Raw genomic sequence first — 19,199 nt, forward strand, 5'->3', positions numbered from 1 at the left:
GAAATAAATAGATAACACTAATAATGCAAGTTACACTACAATTACACATACTGTTTTTAATGCAATTTTTAATTCAAAAGAAACAACTCTTTCCTACTTCATTGATTCAAAAAAATGCATCAAAAACAACATCATCAGATTCTGCATGATTGTTACCAGCTTCAGGTCTCATTCACACAACTATGAATCAGTGGTATTTTTTCTGCTGTATTTTAGCCACCAATTACAACCTAATTGTGAGTCTCGTTGCTTGAACTAACAGAATCAACCTATGATGATGATAGATTAAGCCATGAGGAAACTATGGCTGTGTGTGAATAAGCTCTAAAGATAATAAAAAAAAAAGACAGTGATGCAGATATTACTAAATTGCATTTTAAGGTGTAAAATCTGCATAACATATTGGCAGCATTACCTTTTTCCATAAATATTATGATTACACCAGAATTGTAATGTAACCAGTGATGTGACCAGGACAGGATCTGTGGCAGTGAGGAAAAGGATTCTGTATTTAAGTATTTTGTTTTTTTTGCTCCTTTACTATTTTTAAGCAGTGGTTTAGTTAGGATCTGTGCACTTCACACTGGGGTACCACAACTGATGTATATGTTTGTATAATGAAAGATTTTTTTAACAATATAAATAAAAACATGGATCCAAAACATATTGCAAACAATTGCCCCTCTTATAAAAAAAAATAATTAAACATATCTGAGGGAATATTAATAATTTGAAAGATCCAAAAAAGAGTGAGAAAAAATGATATTCAATTAATATTTTAGGTCATTAATTCATTTCCTTTTTTGTCAAATATATTGTATATCAGAAAGAATACATTCCATTTTTATAAGCATAGACCATTTAAAATAAAACATGAATTGTCCATTATTAAATAAATTTACATTTACATTTATTTATTAATTCTTCACTATCAAGTTTGCCAAAAAACATAGTACTTACAGGTCCACCACGTGTACCCACAGGCCCAGGGGGTCCAGCTGGACCACCATCTCCCTATAAAACACAATATTTATAATGTCAAGCCAAGCAATGAAGTTATATAAATTGAAAGTAAAACATGGGAAATTAACATTTTAACTATTATATAGATAAAAAAAATTACCTTGTCTCCAGATGGACCAGCAGGACCAGGAGGACCAATAGGGCCAGCAAGTCCCTAAATTAAGACAAAAAATATTGAACCTGAATATCCAGTAATCATCCCAGATATGCTTTAAACAAACGAATCATTCATTGCTGAGAAATACACATTAATATTGTACAACCATTAATATTCTGTGATTTATAACTTAATTTTATACACATTTACCCTCATGCCATCCTTTCCTGAAGCTCCATCTGAACCTTTGCCACCAGGTTCACCCTAAAAGAGCAATACAAAAAAAAATTAAATTATTTAAAAAATATCATTTAGAGTGCATCTTTTTATATCTAAATGTATGTGTAAACTAGAAGAAAAGTATTGAACAGACCCTTTCTCCTTTTGGCCCAGGACTTCCGAATGTTCCTCTTTCTCCAGGCATTCCTTGAAGACCAGGTGGTCCCATTGTTCCAGATTGTCCAGGTGGGCCAGCAGGTCCCTGAAAAGGAATATATTCTTTTAAAAGGTATGATCATAAACAATGACAACACATTATTTTTTACTTCTATTACAAATTACCCTATTAAAGGGAGATTTAACAGGCATTTACACTGCAAAATAATTGTGAACGAGCATTGTTAAAAACACAAGTTTTAAGATTATTTTGCCATGTAAACAGTCTGCTGATTACCTGATGAATGAGCAAAACGCTCGTTCATCAGGTGAAATGATCTTGTATGCAGCACAAACAAAAATCTTCATTCTCAGTTGTGCATCATCCTGTTTAAGCAGGACTGACACTACTGAGAGCTGTGACATCCTATGCAAACTGAGTGATCTAGTACAGAGCGCTCAGTGAATATCCTTTACCTTGGTCTGTCTGTGTAAACAGGCATTTAAATGACCGCTGATTGGTAAATGTTTACTGTATTATGTCAGTCAATGTAGAGCAATTTACAATTAGCTTTTCCAACTCACTACTTGCACAATAGGCTGTTTTTTACCCCAGACCATGACGCAATGGTTCATACTCTTTTTGAGGAGTCTGCAGTTGTCTTAAAACAATGCCAAGTCCAACCTAACATTGTTTCTGACACTAGCCTAAATAAACAAATGATGGAAATCTTTCATAATGAGTTGGGACATCAGCATCACACTGAAGTCTCGCCTTCTTTTCACACATATTTGTATGTGTCAGGAAAAGTGCTCTGTCTCCAAATGAAGCCCTGTTGCCAGATTTTGTAATTCATTATCCTCAAAAAACTGACATCAGCAGAGTACTAAACCTGCCTCTTGTGTTCTTCAACCCTCTGTCATCCTGTAAATGGCACTGATGAGAGCTTTCATACAGCTCTTGTATATAACAGACAGCAGACACCCTGTTACAATGGCAAGGATTGGAACTAGCGACCATAACATGTAACTGGTTCGACAGAAGGAGAGAACTTCCTCTGTCACCCTATTGGTGCTCCTGAAGCAAGATGGCTCATGAGGTGACAAGACAGAGCCCTAAGGTCTGACATCATTGAACTCCTATCAAGCCATACTGTTGATTTTTATTTTTTATTAGAATGATCAAACAAATCAAACAAATATATTGTGAAGTCCAAAATTGGAAGTTAAATATATTATAATGAAGATAAAGTATTTTAATAAAAGGAAGTAAAAATATTATTTTTGCTAATAAGAAAATCACATATTTGGTATGAAAACTGGATAAAATTCGGCTAAAAAGTTATAGATTCCTCAGAATGGTACCAATAAAAACTAAGGCAAAAAAAGCATAACATAAAAAACTATATAAATGTAGCATTTCTGTAATCAAACTGACCCACAGAATGAAGCTAACATGTCACTTATACCTCCCAGTAAATGTCGGAAGAACAAAACCCAAAAACAAAGGCAGAATTGAAAAGTTTTAAAAAAAAATCATTAAAATTAGACAAGACATTGTGAAAAATAACAGTAGTCCTGCAAAAAAAAAGAGATAGCCTTTATGTGGATAATTTATTAGAATGATAGAAAAATCTATATGTCCTTAAGGTAAAAACTAGCTTTGTCCTTGAGGTGTGATGTTACCAAATAAAGAACAAATTTAGACATACAAAATTATAAATATCGAGTGGACTGCCCATTTTTACTAGTAGAGTAAATTTACACATATAGTAATAAAACGCTGAAGTGTTTGATTGGCTGCAGAGGTCACATGGACCGCACATGATCGCTGCAGCAAACTAAGCAAAGTTTGGCATTACAGTGGCATTAGAGAAGCAGAGAAATTCTAGCTGAATATCGTTTTCTTCTATTGATGAAATTAAATGTATTTTTGCTTTTCCTTTATAACTACCTTTCCACCATCTGGTCCAGGAGGACCAGCAGCACCTCGTGCACCAGGAGTTCCAGGAGAGCCTTGCACACCTCTTTCACCAGGTACACCATTTTCTCCCTAAATATAATAGTAATTAGCGCAGAAAAAAAAACATTTTATGAGCAAATAAAAGTCAACTTAAACATATTACAGTTTTAAGATCGAAAACTTACTTTACTGCCTGAGTTGCCTGGAGCTCCAATTTCACCCTTTGGTCCCTACAAGCAAAATGAACAGTGTGTTATCATTATTATTATTATTTTTGAATAGTTATTTTCAAACAAACTGAAAGTTTAAATATGAAGTATATTAAAGTTGTCTATATATGCTACATATGTATAAGTAAAAAAAAAGTTTGCAAACCATGAGCATTGAAGGATGGAAAGTCAGACATTTCTAGTTTTTTATTAAAATTTGTGAATAAAGAAAATCTCAGTTCTTAAAGGTACTTACTGCTTCCCCAGGTTTGCCATTTTCACCTGGTGGACCATTAGTTCCAGGCAATCCCTATGATAAACACATTTTAAGCCACAGCATGCAAAGATAATTTAGAACAAAGACTGTAAACTACTGTAAGCCATGCGATTTCATAGAAGTCTAAGGAACTCACTTAAAGCACCACTCCGGTGCTGCAATAAAAAAAAATGTTGGAGTGGTGCTTTAAGAGAATTAAATGTGGACAAGCTGTTGACTTAAACTTGTAGTGCCATGGTTAATACATCTGTACCGTCTTTATGACTAGCAGTCTAAAACACTATTTGCCACATGTAGTCACCTTATTACAGTAGTTTGTAAGCGGTTAGGTTGTATACACTACAATTTTCTATTTAAAAAAAAATTAACATTATATTTGTTCGTATCATTTACGGTTCTGTACGTGAAGGGATATTCTAGGATTTATAGAATGCATAAAAAAGAACAGAATCAATACTGACTTCTACTTTTCACATCTCTCCAGTGTTGCTGCTTTGATGGTCTTTGCTACAGAGACCATGCGCTGTACATCCATGTGACTTCTACAGCAATCGCTGGTCTCCTCAGCAATCTTGGTCATTCATTATGTTATCATCACTGAGGTCATTAATTGGCAGAAGCATTTACGCAAACAAACAGCACATGATTAGCAAACTATACAAACTTTGGCCGTCACACTGGAACAGTAGAAAAATTATTGGATGAGTATTGTTTTCTTTTATGTGAAAGCAGTACTGTTAGACTTTTTGTTTAAATCCTCGACAGCACATTGACACAGGAGTGTGGTATTTCCCATAAAATGTACATCATCCAGTTAGGTGTTTGGCTGCGTGCCCACGTTGCGTATTACAAGCGTATATGCTGCGGAATTTCCGCAGCGTAAACGCTTGTAAAACGCATGTATATCCGCACCCCATGGTCCCCAATGGCATTCCGCAATGTCAATGCCCATGCTGCGGATTTTTCCGCAGCGTATATGCTGCGGTCAAAAATCCGCAGCATGTTCATTAATTTTGCATTTCCGCATGCGGATGGTACCCAAGTCTGGAGGAGAGGAGACTCTCATCCAGACCTGGGTACCAAAGAACCTGTAAAAAAAAGAATAAAATAAAGTTTATACTTATCTTCTGATGTTTTCCCTCCGTCGCGCTGTTGTGTGAAGGACCTGCCACGTCATTGAGTCATGTGACCCATCACATGACTCAATGACGTCACCGCAGGTCCTGCACACAACAGCGTGAGCCGCTCAAGACTCCGGACGGGGCCGAGAATGCATCAGAAGCTGAGTATAAACTTTATTTTTTTATTTTTTACCATTCTGATTCTTTTTTTTAACTATTACTTGGTCACACTATATAAATCCATGCCGCTTGCATGGATTTATATAGTGTGAACAAGTTGTCAAGCACTTTTCCAAGTGATGCTTAAATCACTTGGAGAAGTGCTTGATAACCCGCATGCGGAAATGCATGCAAAGACGCTGCAAAGACGCCTCACAAACGCTTCTACCTGGCGGGAAAACCGCATGTAAAATCCGCATGCGATTTTCCCGCCAGGGAGAAGCGTAAAAAATATGCTTCAGTTCCGCAACGTGGGCACTTAGCCTTTTGCTTTCTACATTTCTGCTTATTCAACATCTATGCAAACATAGTTTTAGCATTTATATATATATATATATATATATATACAGTGCCTACAAGTAGTATTCAACCCCCTGCAGATTTAGCTGGTTGACACATGCGGAATTAACTTGGCATTGTGACATTTGTACTGTAGATCAGCCTGGAAGTGGGAAATGCACTGCAGCAAATTTTGTTTTTGTTTTTTTTTTTGTTTGTTTTTTACAACGTAAAAAGTTAATTCAGAGTGTCATTTATTATTCAACCCCTCAAACCACAAGAATTCTGTTTGGTCCCCCTAAAGTATTAAGAAGTAGTTCAGGCGCCAAGAATAATGAGCTTCACATGTGTGGATTAAAGATCTCTTTTGCCAGCCTTTTCTGACTATTTAAGACCCTCCCCAAACTTGTGAACAGCACTCAGACATGGTCAACATGGGAAAGACAAAGGAGCATTCCAAGGCCATCAGAGACAAGATCGTGTAGGGTCACAAGGCTGGCAAGGGGTACAAAACCCTTTCCAAGGAGTTGGACCTACCTGTCTCCACTGTTGGGAGCATCATCCGTAAGTGGAAGGCTTATAGAACTACTGTTAGCCTTCCACGGCCAGGACAGCCTTTGAAAGTGTCCTCCCGTGCCGAGGCCAGGCTTGTCCGAAGAGTCAAGGCTAACCCAAGGACAACAAGGAAGGAGCTCCGGGAAGATCTCATGGCAGTGGGGACATTGGTTTCAGTCAATACCATAAGTAACGTACTCCACCGCAATGGTCTCCGTTCCAGACGAGCCCGTAAGGTACCTTTACTTTCAAAGCGTCATGTCAAGGCTCGTCTACAGTTTGCTCATGATCACTTGGAGGACTCTGAGACAGACTGGTTCAAGGTTCTATGGTCTGATGAGACCAAGATCGAGATCTTTGGTGCCAACCACACACGTGACGTTTGGAGACTGGATGGCACTGCATACGACCCCAAGAATACCATCCCTACAGTTAAGCATGGTGGTGGCAGCATCATGCTGTGGGGCTGGTTCTCTGCCAAGGGGCCTGGCCATCTGGTCCGCATCCATGGGAAGATGGATAGCACGGCCTACCTGGAGATTTTGGCCAAGAACCTCCGCTCCTCCATCAAGGATCTTAAGATGGGTTGTAATTTCATCTTCCAACAAGACAACGACCCAAAGCACACAGCCAAGAAAACCAAGGCCTGGTTCAATAGGGAAAAAGTCAAGGTGTTGGAGTGGCCTAGTCAGTCTCCTGACCTTAACCCAATTGAAAACTTGTGGAAGGAGCTCAAGAATAAAGTCCACATGAGACACCCAAAGAACCTAGATAACTTGGAGAAGATCTGCATGGAGGAGTGGGCCAAGATAACTCCACAGACCTGTGCCGGCCTGATCAGGTCTTATAAAAGACGATTATTAGCTGTAATTGCAAACAAGGGTTATTCCACAAAATATTAAACATAGGGGTTGTATAATAATTGACCCACACTTTTATGTTTAAAATTTAATAAAATTCAACTGAGCAACATAACTTTTTGGTTTGTAAGATTTATGCTTCTGTTCATAAAACCTACTCTCGTTTGCAGTTTGAAGGCTCTAACTTATTTGCATCTTATCAAGCCAGCTAAATCTGCAGGGGGTTGAATACTACTTGTAGGCACTGTATATAGTGGCAGGACGACTCACTCGACCGCTTCCGGAAGTATACTTAGGAACCCGGGTTTTCTCTGCAGGGTTTATTTTATGGCATAAAGCCTTGCAGCTCCAGCAAGATAAACATGGCCTTACTGGCAAAACAGCAAACAGAAGATAAACTATAGCACAGTCCACATGTGTCTGTGTGGTTCGCCCACACCAGTTAAAGTCCAGCCTTCAGCTCCTTCCTGAGCTATGGCTGTACAGTCTGGAGACCTTGCCTCTCCAAACACAACAACAGAAAAAAAATTGGTGACTGAGCATTTAAACCTTGCTCAGCCACACCCTGAGGTGGAGGTATGGGGAATGACTTCCCTCCCATCTCTACATCATTTCCATAAAACCACACTCTTTAAGTGAGGTAACCCCCCAGCATATAACATGCTGGCAGAAAGTTTACTGGTTTCTGTTCACACAGGCTAGCAACCTGTGTGACACATACCTTCCCTCATAAATCATACCAGCGACTCTGTCACATATTCCTCCCCTCTGCCCAAAGCCGGGGGTTTGGGAACCTTCTGATACCAGACAGGGAATGCTAGAAAGTACATCAGCGTTCCCGTGTAACTTCCCGGTCAGGGCCGGCGTCAGCACCCGGCGCACCCGGGCAAGTGCCGGGGCCCTGAGCAGGCAGAGGGGCCCACTGGCGGTCACGCACCCCGCTGGGCTATGGGCGGAGGAGAGCGGTGTCAGTGCCCGCCCTTCTTCCCCGCTTGCTCAGGGCCCCGGCAGCCGGATACTTACCTCTCCCCGTGCCTCCGCAGATCCGCCATCTTCCTGCTCTGCGCTCCCTGTGATGTCTCAGGTCAGAGGGCGCGGTGACGTCTTTCCACCGCGCACTCCCCCTGAGCCGTCACAGGATGCGCAGAGCGGGAAGAAGCCACCGACGCTGGAGTCCGGACCCGAGCAGCTGCAGCAGGTGAGGAGGAGGGAGGTGAGTATTTGATTTTTTATATTTTTAACGTATGGAGGAATGGGGCATAATATGGGGGGGTGACATCCTGCATGGGGCATAATATGGGGGGTGGGGGTGACATCCTGCATGGGGCATTATAAAGAGAGGGGGGGGTGACATCCTGAATGGGGCATTATAAAGAGAGGGGGGGTGACATCCTGCATGAGGCATTATAAACAGAGGTGGGTGACAGCCTGCATGGGGCATTATAGAGAGAGGGGGTGACATCCTGCATGGGGCATTATAAAGAGAGGGGGGGTGACATCCTGCATGGGGCATTATAAAGAGAGGGGGGGTGACATCCTGCATGGGGCATTATAAAGAGAGGGGGGTGACATCCTGCATGGGGCATTATAAAGAGAGGGGGGGTGACATCCTGCATGGGGCATTATAGAGAGAGGGGGTGACATCCTGCATGGGGCCTTATAAAGAGGGGGGGGTACATCCTGCATGGGGCATTATAAATAGAGGGGGTGACATCCTGCATGGGGCATTATAAAGAGAGGGGGTGACATCCTGCTTGGGGCATTATAAAGAGAGGGGGTGACATCCTGCATGGGGCATTATAAAGAGAGGGGGTGACATCCTGCATGGGGCATTATAAAGAGAGGGGGTGACATCCTGCATGGGGCATTATAAAGAGAGGGGGTGACATCCTGCATGGGGCATTATAAAGAGAGGGGGTGACATCCTGCATGGGGCATTATAAAGAGGAGGGGTGACAGCCTGCATGGGGCAATATAAGGACGGGAACAGCCTGCATGGGGCATTATAAGGGGGGGGACAGCCTGCATAGTGCATTGTGTGGGGGGAACAGCCTGCATGGAGCATTATAAGGGGGAGGGGACAGCCTGTATGGGGCATTATGTGGGGGGTAACAGCCTGCATGGAGCATTATAAGGAGGGGACAGCCTGTATGGGGCATTATGTGGGGGGTAACAGCCTGCATGGAGCATTATATGGGGGCCAGTATCCTGTATGGAGCGTTATATGGGGGCCAGTATCCTGTATGGAGCTTTATAAGGGGACCAGTATCCTGTATGGAGCGTTATATGGGGGCCAGTATTCTGTATGGAGCCTTATATGGGGGCCAGTACTCCGTATGGAGCCTTATATGGAGGCCATTATTCCGTATGGAGCCTTATATGGGGGCCAGTATTCCTTATGGAGCCTTATATGGGGGCCAGTATTCCGTATGGAGCCTTATATGGGGGCCAGTATTCCGTATGGGGCCTTATATGGGGGCCAGTATTCCGTATGGGGCCTTATATGGGGGCCAGTATTCTTTTATGGAGCCTTATATGGGGGCCAGTATTCCTTTATGGAGCGTTATATGGGGGCCAGTATCCTGTATGGAGCTTTATAAGGGGACCAGTATCCTGTATGGAGCGTTATATGGGGGCCAGTATTCTGTATGGAGCCTTATATGGGGGCCAGTACTCCGTATGGAGCCTTATATGGAGGCCAGTATTCCGTATAGAGCCTTATATGGGGGCCAGTATTCCTTATGGAGCCTTATATGGGGGCCAGTATTCCGTATGGAGCCTTATATGGGGGCCAGTATTCCGTATGGGGCCTTATATGGGGGCAAGTATTCCGTATGGGGCCTTATATGGGGGCCAGTATTCCTTTATGGAGCCTTATATGGGGGCCAGTATTCCTTTATGGAGCCTTATATGGGGGCCAGTATTCCGTATGGGGCCTTATATGGGGGCCAGAATTCCGTATGGGGCCTTATATGGGGGCCAGAATTCCGTATGGGGCCTTATATGGGGGCCAGTATTCCGTATGGGGCCTTATATGGGGGCCAGTATTCCGTATGGGGCCTTATATGGGGGCCAGTATTCCGTATGGGGCATTATATGGGGGCCAGTATTCCTAACACGAGACTAAGGAGGATATCCTGCTAGTTATTATTTCTCTCCAGAAGGAATCTTAGAACATTGATTGAATGAGAGATACCCTGTCCTTGTCTCCTAAAATTTACAAATTACATTGCTAATAGTATGTTAGAACAAAATAAGTAACTCTTTTAGCATTACCTGAAAGCCCGGTGGACCAGTTGCTCCTGGTTCTCCTCGTTCACCTGTGGGACCCTAGTAAATACATAAGCTTATTCAGTACAAAAAAGCATTTCAAATTCTCATTATTTGGATACAGTGAATATTTTATATGTTATGTTCAGTCGTATCTAGAAGATGACTGCACTTTTTTGACATTTGAGTGTGACAACTACCAATGGCCAGAATGGAAATGGTGGATACAAGCTGATGGTTCAGCGTGGTGTAGCTTCACTCCAGAAAGCAAGGAACATATATAAGGAAACATTTTTGAGAAGAAGACATATTGTAGAAGTTGACTGGTGAGAGGGTGAGGCAAGACAAAGGTGTTGGTGCTATTCTTGGGGAGATGGATCAGAGTGGCGATGGAGTTGTTAAGCAGGGTTGTAGCTGCTGAGTCACAGAGCAAAGGTGGAATCTACTGATGGAGAGTTACTGGGTAAGGTGCAAACTGGCAGGTATTAAAGACGAGTGAGTAAAGTCATAGAAGTGATTCTTCCTGTGTTGTATATTACAGCTGCAGCCAAACTGACTGCCGTTGGGTTGGACAAACCATCCTCCATGCCACATGTCAAGATGCTGTCAGGTATCTACATTGTCCCCATCAAGCATTGTGCCTCTATTTTAAAAGCCAAGAACTGTGCCTTAAATATCTATAAAATCAATCATTTTCATATTTACATGTATGAGGCAATTATCAAAGGGCTGAGAAATGATGACTGGTTGTAAGTAGTATGGTTAATAAGTCCATTAATAGAAATCTCTTTGTAACCAACCATGTGGTTTTCAGCGTACTTACTGCTGCTCCTGGGGGACCCTGTTGTCCTTGGTCACCGCTCTTTCCTGGTAGACCCTAATAAAAGAATATTATAAATGAAATGATAAGACAAATAATAATAATGACTTTTACAGTGTAAACTGTATATTGACATACCTGTGTTCCCTGGGATCCAGGAACACCTTTTTCACCATTTTTACCGGGTGCTCCCTATACCAAGTATGAAAGATTAGTTACAGTAATACTACTTTTAAATTGCTAAATTGTATATAATTTTTACAATGCATAAAATGAATACATAAAATGCTGGGGAGTACCTCATTACCCTTAGGACCTGGGAAGCCCATGACTCCAGGCTGACCTCTAGGGCCCGATGGACCAGGATTACCTGAACGTCCAGATTCTCCAGGAGGACCCTTAAATATAAAAGTGGAATTTCTACATTTTAGCAGTAAGCAGTAAGCATTACCATGTCACAAATTTCATCTCACAGACCAGAAACAAAAAATTAAGATTATTAAAATTATATTTCTCCTTCCCCAAATTAGATCTTTAGAAAGATGAAAAAAGTGTGGCCAATTTCACATGTCCGTCATTTTCCGAATATGGACTGCAATGTCCGGACTAGCAGCAAGTTTCCTGTCCTGAGCTCAAGAGCGTCATATAAGGCAGCTGGGTGAATGTGGGTCATGTGAAACTGGCCTCACTCTAACAAATATAATAAAAATGTTTTAACCTGGGAAAGAGATTTTGACAATAATGTTCATCCAGGCCAAATGCGCTCCCAAGAAGCCAGTGAATACTGTGGGTATATATTCTCCAAACGATCTTTATGTCTCAAGTAAATACAACGCGTTTCGACAAGATTATGTCTTCCTCAGGTATATTGGCAGAAATTTTTAAGATACAACTGCTACTTAAAGGAAGCAAAAGCACAGTTTTGTGTGGGGGATGTGCTCCACACAAACCAGACACACCCATTCCCTTAGACATCAGTAATACTATAAAATCAAATTCATCAATCCACAAAAAGTCTTAAAAGTATAAAATATACTAGTTCATAACGCTTAATGCTATGCTAAATACTTTGTTAAAAGATATGTAAATGTACTGATGTCTAAGGGAATGGGTGTGTCTGCTTTGTGTGGAACACAGCCCCCACCCAAAACGGTGCTTTTGCTTCCTTTAAGTAGAAGCTGTATCTTAAAAATTTCTGAGAATATACCTGAGGAAGACATAATCTTGTCGAAACGCGTTGTATTTACTTGAGTAGTAAAGATCGTTTGGAGAATATATACCCACAGTATTCACTGGCTTCTTGGGAGCGCATTTGGCCTGGATGAACATTATTGTCAAAATCTCTTTCCTATGATAACCCGAGCAGGGCTATTGAATAGCCACCAGGTGTATGCAGCAAACCAACTGAAAGGAGAAAATCCCTTTCTTTGTGATCCTTAGAGATCAGTAAGCTGAATTGAAAGACCAAATAAAGGTGAGTGCAAAAGACCATTATAAATATTCATATTACCGACATATACTACACTTAGATTGGTGCGCTCTCTGTCTTCCTTTCTCTCTTTTTTGTGGAGATACACCTTTCAACCTGATAGTGAACACTTACCGAGGGTCCTGGCTTGCCGTCAGATCCAGGGCCGCCTGGACTTCCTGTAAGACCCTAACATATAGAGTAAAATTTTGTCAGACATAGGACTTGCCAGATTTATTACACTAAACATAATTACATGTTAATAATGAAATATATTGCTTTATAGCAATTTCAATAATATTAATATTTTAGATATTTTTTTGTCTTTAATACAATCAATAGATATGATGAAATTCTGTACATACAGTATATATATATATATATGTGTATGTATGCATGTATGTATGTATGTATGTATGTATGTATGTATGTATGTATGCATGCATGTATGTATGCATATATATATATATATATATATATATATATATATATTTATATATATATATATATATATATACATACACCTACCCTCATGCCAGGTAGGCCTGGACCTCCATCTCTTCCTGGTTCACCAGAAATTCCTCTAGGTCCAGGACTGCCAGCTGATCCACGTTCTCCTCCAGGTCCCTAAGGACATAAAAGAAATATAGTTGGATATTTTTTTTTAACTATCTATCTATCTGTTTATCTAGAAAATACAGAATTGAATTACCTTTTCACCTGGTGCTCCATTGCTACCTGGAGGCCCACGGAAACCTGAAGATCCCTAGATGGGAAGCAATGCACATAGATGAAATACTTCAGCTGAATATTGTATTTTTAGCACTGCTTAATATACAGTAAATTTGAAGCCCGGTTTTAAGAATAGTATGCCATCTAAGTAATTTCATTTCTACTGGGTTCATAATAGTACAAAAAGTATCCAAGGTAATGGATAAATCCCTTAAAAAAATTCTTTTTATTTTAACAGGACAAAATATAATGAATGAGAAGGGGTTGTCCTAGTAGTGGACAATTCTTTAACATTTATATTACAAAACATCCTGAACAGTAATCATCTACAAATGTATTGTAAATAAGTTTATTCCATCATACATGTAAACTAAAACTGAATGTAAACTACTGGACAACGTTCACTCCATGAACTATAGTTTACTTCTAACCTTGCCAACCACGCCATCACTTTATGATCAAAGGGGTTCAACTTCTAGAACCTCCATCAATCCTGAGAATAAATGAGTGCAGTAGTGATTTAGTGCTGCACATCTATCAATGTTTTTCCTTAGCAGCTGGGTGCCCAGGATACCGCCATACAGGAAAAATATTAAGTGGCATGCAGTGCTGAACCAAATATTGAAATGTATGAAGAGTTAAATCTCTTCGTCATTCTTAGGATCGCTGGGGGTTTATCATACAGCAATGGAATATCCTAGTCATTCATCATGATTTTAAAAGATGCAAATAGCTCTGTAAGCAAAATGTAAAATCCACTCAATCATTAAAGAGTCATTAGGATCATACATGTTAAACTAAAGGTATGGGCATAAAATCACTGTTATACTTTCAGTGTAGAAATCTGCAGCCTGGTTATTGTTTAATTATCATTAGAAATGTTGGTGCAGTAAGCTCTTCGAGCATCAGAGTGGGCCTGTGGGGTGGGACTGTGGGTAGGGTCTTCGACTTTGCCACGGCCCCTCCACTGCCTCTCGTATTATCAATGAGGAGTCGAGATCTCAATCTGTGCATGCGTCACCACCATCTTACTGAAAACCGGCTGATCCTGGGTTTTTAACTTGCATCAGTGTAAATGTACAATGCTCGTTTGAAGGTCATCCAAAGTAGCAGAAGCATGTTGGGTCACCGGCAGTCCCCTCTGCTCCAACAGTAGCTAATGTTTTTACCTGTAACTGGGTCACCTGTGACTTGCCAAATTACAGTGAAAAAATTGCAAAATGAAAACGTGTGAATGGCCACAGAAGTCTTCTATAAACTCTTAGGGGACATGTTATTATGTTGCTAAAAAGTAATTGTATAAAAACATGCAGGACGTCAATGAGTGAAAGCACCACAAACACAACTAGCACATTTTTTTTCTTTATAGTATTTTTCTTGGATTAAATTGCTTTATTTTAAATGTATTTTAAAACTGTATAATAACTCTACTAATATTTGAGGACATAGGTGTGTAAGCACCTCCAATTTTTTATATACGGTAATAAAACTGCCTATTTTTAACAGAATATAACTAAGCTTACTCTTTCTCCTGGGGTTCCTGGTACACCATTTGTTCCTGGTTCCCCATTAGCTCCTCTTTTGCCTTCTTCTCCTGCAGGACCAGGTGCACCTGGAGTTCCAGCTTCTCCCTAAACACAGTAACGGAAACAACAATATAACTACATACAGTACCTTAATTATTCAAGTAACAAGCGTTCTAATAGTACACATGCAGTACAATGGTCACATACCGTTAATACATTCACAAACAAAAAAAAATAATGTATCTAATTCATATAAATATGGAAAAGTTTATTAGATAGCGCAGATAGAATATACACTGCTCATAAAAATAAAGGGAACACTCAAATAACACATCCTAGATCTGAATGAATGAAATATTCTCATTGAATACTTTGTTCTGTACAAAGTTGAATGTGCTGACAACAAAATCACAAAAATCATCAATGAAAATCAAATTTATTATCTAATGGAGGCCTGGATTTGGAGTCACCCCCATTATTAAAGTGGAAAAACACACTACAGGCTGATCCAACTTTGATGTAATGTCCTTAAAACAAGTCAAAATGAGGCTCAGTATTGTGTGTGGCCTCCACCTGCCTGTATGACCTCCCTACAAAGCCTGGGCATGCTCCTGATGAGGTTGCGGATGGTCTCCTGTGGGATCTCCTCCCAGACCTGGATTAAAGCATCCGCCAACTCCTGGACAGTCTGTGGTGACGTTGGTGTATGGAGCGAGACAAGATGTCCCAGATGTGATCAATCGGATTCAGGTCTGGGGAACGGGCGGGCCAGTCCACAGCTTCAATGCCTTCATCTTGCAGGAACTGCTGACACACTCCAGCCACATGAGGTCTGGCATTGTCCTGCATTAGGAGGAACCCAGGGCCAACCACACCAGCATATGGTCTCACAAGGGGTCTGAGGATCTCATTTCGGTACCTAATGGCAGTCAGGCTACATCTGGTGAGCACATGAAGAGCTGTGCAGCCCTCCAAAGAAATGCCACCCCACACCATTACTGACCCACTGCCAAACCGGTCATGCTGAAGGATGCTGCAGGCAGCAGATCGCTCTCCACGGTGTCTCCAGACTCTGTCACGTCTGTCACATGTGCTCAGTGTGAACCTGCTTTCATCTGTGAAGAGCACAGGGCGAAAGTGTCGACTTTGCCAATCATGGTGTTCTGTGGCAAATGACAAGTGTTCTGCACGGTGTTGGGCTCTGAGCACAACCCCCATCTGTGGATGTTGGGCCCTCATACCACCCTCATGGAGCCAGTTTCTAACCGTTTGTGCAGACACATGCACATATGTGGCCTGCTGGAGGTCATTTTGCAGGGCTCTGACAGTGCTCCTCCTGTTCCTCCTTGCACAAAGGTGGAGGTAGCGGTCCTGCAGCTGGGTTGTTGTCCTCCTACGGCCCCCTCCACATCTCCTGGTGTACTGGCCTGTCTCCTGGTAGCTCCTCCAGCCTCTGGACAGTAAGCTGACAGACACAGCAAACCTTCTTGCCACAGCTCGCATTGATGAGCCATCCTGGATGAGCTGCACTACGTGAGCAACTTCTGTGGTTTGTAGAGTCCGTCTCATGCTACCACAAGTGTGAAAGAACAACCAACATTCAAAAGTGACCAAAACATCAGCCAGAAAGCATTGGTACTGAGATGTGGTCTGTGGTTCCCACCTGCAGAACCACTCCTTTATTGAGTGTGTCTTGATAATTGCCAATAACTTCCATCTATTGTCTATTCCATTTGCACAACAGCATGTGAAATTGATTGTCAATCAGTGTTGCTTCCTAAGTAGACAGTCTGATTTCACAGAAGATTGATTTACTTGGAGTTATATTCTGTTGTTTAAGTGTTCCCTTTATTTTTTTGGAGCAGTGCGTATATATTTTAGTTAAAAGGAAAAAAAAAAGATTAAGCACATATTAAAAAGTGAATCCGCACACACATAGATGGAAGAACTTCAGTTCGGATTATATGTCATTTCTTGCTGCAAATTCATGAAGTGATGACATAAAAATATTCATAGAGAGAATGAGTATACATGTAACATATTCAAAAACAATTTACTCCTGAGAGGCTTGCAAATAAAGATAAGAACAAAACATTGCTAAATGTGATGATTCATAATATACTTATATATGGCCAACAAAAGCTTTAAGGTGCATTATTATTGTGAATGAGTGCTCCTAGGAACGCTCGTTTCACAATAATCGTGCAGTCTGATCAGGCCGCAGTTCACTTGAACGAGCAAAACTGTAGTTTTTATTGAAATGGTAAAGGTGGAGAAGTTGTCCTGACACCCTCTCTGAAGATTTATTGCATTGATGTATTGCAATAACCTGTTTTACATGTGATTTTATATACTGTATGCAGCAGCAGTATAGTTAGCCTACGGATAGGATTAACAGTTAGAAACCAGCCCAGGTGTGGATGAGCTCCATGGCCACACAGGAAGCTGGTTCCTGTTTTGTGAGACAGAAAAAAAGAGATTGAAGATATAGATGAGAAGTATAGTTCATTAGAAGGCCACAAGTGGGAGAATCGAACGGTTAAAACATTCTAGAACAAGTTCTACAGCAACTAACTACTTAGATGACTGAGTGCAGAAATAGAAGGAAGAGTAACAAGAAGGTTCCTTTCCACCATCAGTGAGTACCTGCTGTAGCAATACACAGAGCTGAGGGAGGCATACTTCCCCTCGGCAGCTAGTAAAGAGTGGGCTACAGAACAATGTCTAAACTGGTCCCGGACGTGTATAAAGTGCCATTCCGACAAGGAAGGAACATGTGGTGCTGATTACAGTGGAGGAGAAAGAATGTGAAGGCCAGAGCTAGAAAGCTTGAGAAGTTCTCTGTCACTCTTGAATTGTAACCATACAGTCCAGATGCCATTTGAAACTCAATATAAGTATGAACCTCTGTCTAATATAAAATAAATTTATGAGAAATATCGTGAATGTTATCAAGTTTTGAAACCCTGTTCGAAGTATGCCTGTAATGGCATTTTTATCTTTTTAAAATGCATGCTAGTCTCACTGATTTGTCGCTTATTGAAAAGATCCCCGAACCATCGAACCACTTATGGCCTGGAGAGGTGTAAGCAGCAAACCTCCAAATCACACTCACTCAGGGGTACCGTAGCACGATGTTTAGGGACCATTAAATAAATATCGTCATGGATGGTCCAGTTCACCATGATCCTTTGTCCTTTTAGCAAGCCAAAAGATGATTGTTCTCGGCAGTGCATCATCATGTTGTAAGTAGGACCTGTGCTGCCAAGAACAATGGCAGTCTATGTGCACTGAACAATCTATTATGGATTTCTCAGTTCACATCGGACGCGTGGTCTGCTTGTGTAAACAGCCATGTAAGTGATCGCAAACCAGAAAACATATTACCAGTCAGCAGTTATTTAATGCTGTGCAGATACACCTTTAGGACAGGCGTAAGGTGGAGCCAGTACAAAATGCAGCTCAGATGATGAGGAACCCCGGTGTCCAACACCACTGACATGCGTTTTGCATAAATGAAATCTGTACATGGTAAACAAAGCCTATTTGTGCGAGGTGCATGTGGAGTACATCGGAGTTCCTCACCTTTTGCACCACATTCGGTATTCTGTCTCTACCTTTATTCTTTGCTCTCCTTGTCAGTTTTACCACTATGTTGGGCATACATACAGTATTATGAATGATCACATTTGCTCTTCTCTCTATGTGCAGGAATTTCAGAGGTACAGTGTTCTTACTGAACGCATACATGTGTATCTACCCATCGTTATTTAGGTGCCATTACTTCTAATCTGTTCTGATTAAATGTAATTTCTTACGGGGAATCCATTGCACTCCTTCATCTTCATGTGTGGTTCATTCACTTTTTAATATGATTATATTCTTATTTTTTGCTAATGTATAATGAAATATTGTAGCTAATAAACTTTCCCATTTGTATATGAATTAGTTACTTTGGTTGTGTTCATGATTCTTGTTTGGGAAAGTTAACAAGAATGTTCAGTTTTATCAATCCAGAATTATTGACTTACACGCTCTCCTTTTAATCCGGGCTCTCCTTTTGAGCCATCTTTGCCAGATTCTCCCTAAAAAAGGAAAAAAAATCACTGAACATTATTTAAAAAATACCAAGGAATCGACTTTAATTGAATATTAGTGAATAGCCTTTTTCTTTCTATCTTTACCATATCATATGTTATTAACACCATATAATACGCTGAGTCTGAAGGCAACTAAGAAAAAAATGTCACTTTTTAGTTTTTTTCCCCAGCTTGCTTTTTGCCGCGTTTTTGTGGGACGCAATAAACACAGCAGCCAGATGTTATCTGACTGTCAATAGGAGAATATGAAACTTTCTACAAACACTACAGCTTTTTGTGACTTTTTTCTTGCTTTTGGATAGTTC

General features: G+C 40.8%; 1 protein-coding gene across 2 annotated transcripts in view; it reads right to left on the reverse strand.

Moving 5' to 3' along the window:
* Nucleotides 1-19,199, reverse strand: part of COL3A1 (collagen type III alpha 1 chain) — a 132,763-nt gene that overhangs the window by 23,179 nt on the left and 90,385 nt on the right. For both annotated transcript variants that reach the window (XM_073646298.1, XM_073646297.1), the window contains 16 exons: nt 18,826-18,879; nt 14,792-14,899; nt 13,249-13,302; nt 13,065-13,163; nt 12,672-12,725; nt 11,368-11,466; nt 11,207-11,260; nt 11,072-11,125; nt 10,255-10,308; nt 3,924-3,977; nt 3,644-3,688; nt 3,450-3,548; nt 1,494-1,601; nt 1,331-1,384; nt 1,124-1,177; nt 961-1,014 (listed from right to left, as the gene is read on the reverse strand). In XM_073646298.1, coding sequence (XP_073502399.1) covers nt 961-1,014; nt 1,124-1,177; nt 1,331-1,384; nt 1,494-1,601; nt 3,450-3,548; nt 3,644-3,688; nt 3,924-3,977; nt 10,255-10,308; nt 11,072-11,125; nt 11,207-11,260; nt 11,368-11,466; nt 12,672-12,725; nt 13,065-13,163; nt 13,249-13,302; nt 14,792-14,899; nt 18,826-18,879 — 1,098 coding nt within the window. The remainder of the gene's footprint in view (nt 1-960; nt 1,015-1,123; nt 1,178-1,330; nt 1,385-1,493; nt 1,602-3,449; nt 3,549-3,643; nt 3,689-3,923; nt 3,978-10,254; nt 10,309-11,071; nt 11,126-11,206; nt 11,261-11,367; nt 11,467-12,671; nt 12,726-13,064; nt 13,164-13,248; nt 13,303-14,791; nt 14,900-18,825; nt 18,880-19,199) is intronic.

The sequence above is a fragment of the Phyllobates terribilis genome, unplaced genomic scaffold (assembly GCF_046119375.1).
Source record: "Phyllobates terribilis strain yellow unplaced genomic scaffold, ASM4611937v1 Scaffold_9__5_contigs__length_417890890, whole genome shotgun sequence".
Taxonomy (NCBI): Eukaryota; Metazoa; Chordata; class Amphibia; order Anura; family Dendrobatidae; genus Phyllobates; species Phyllobates terribilis.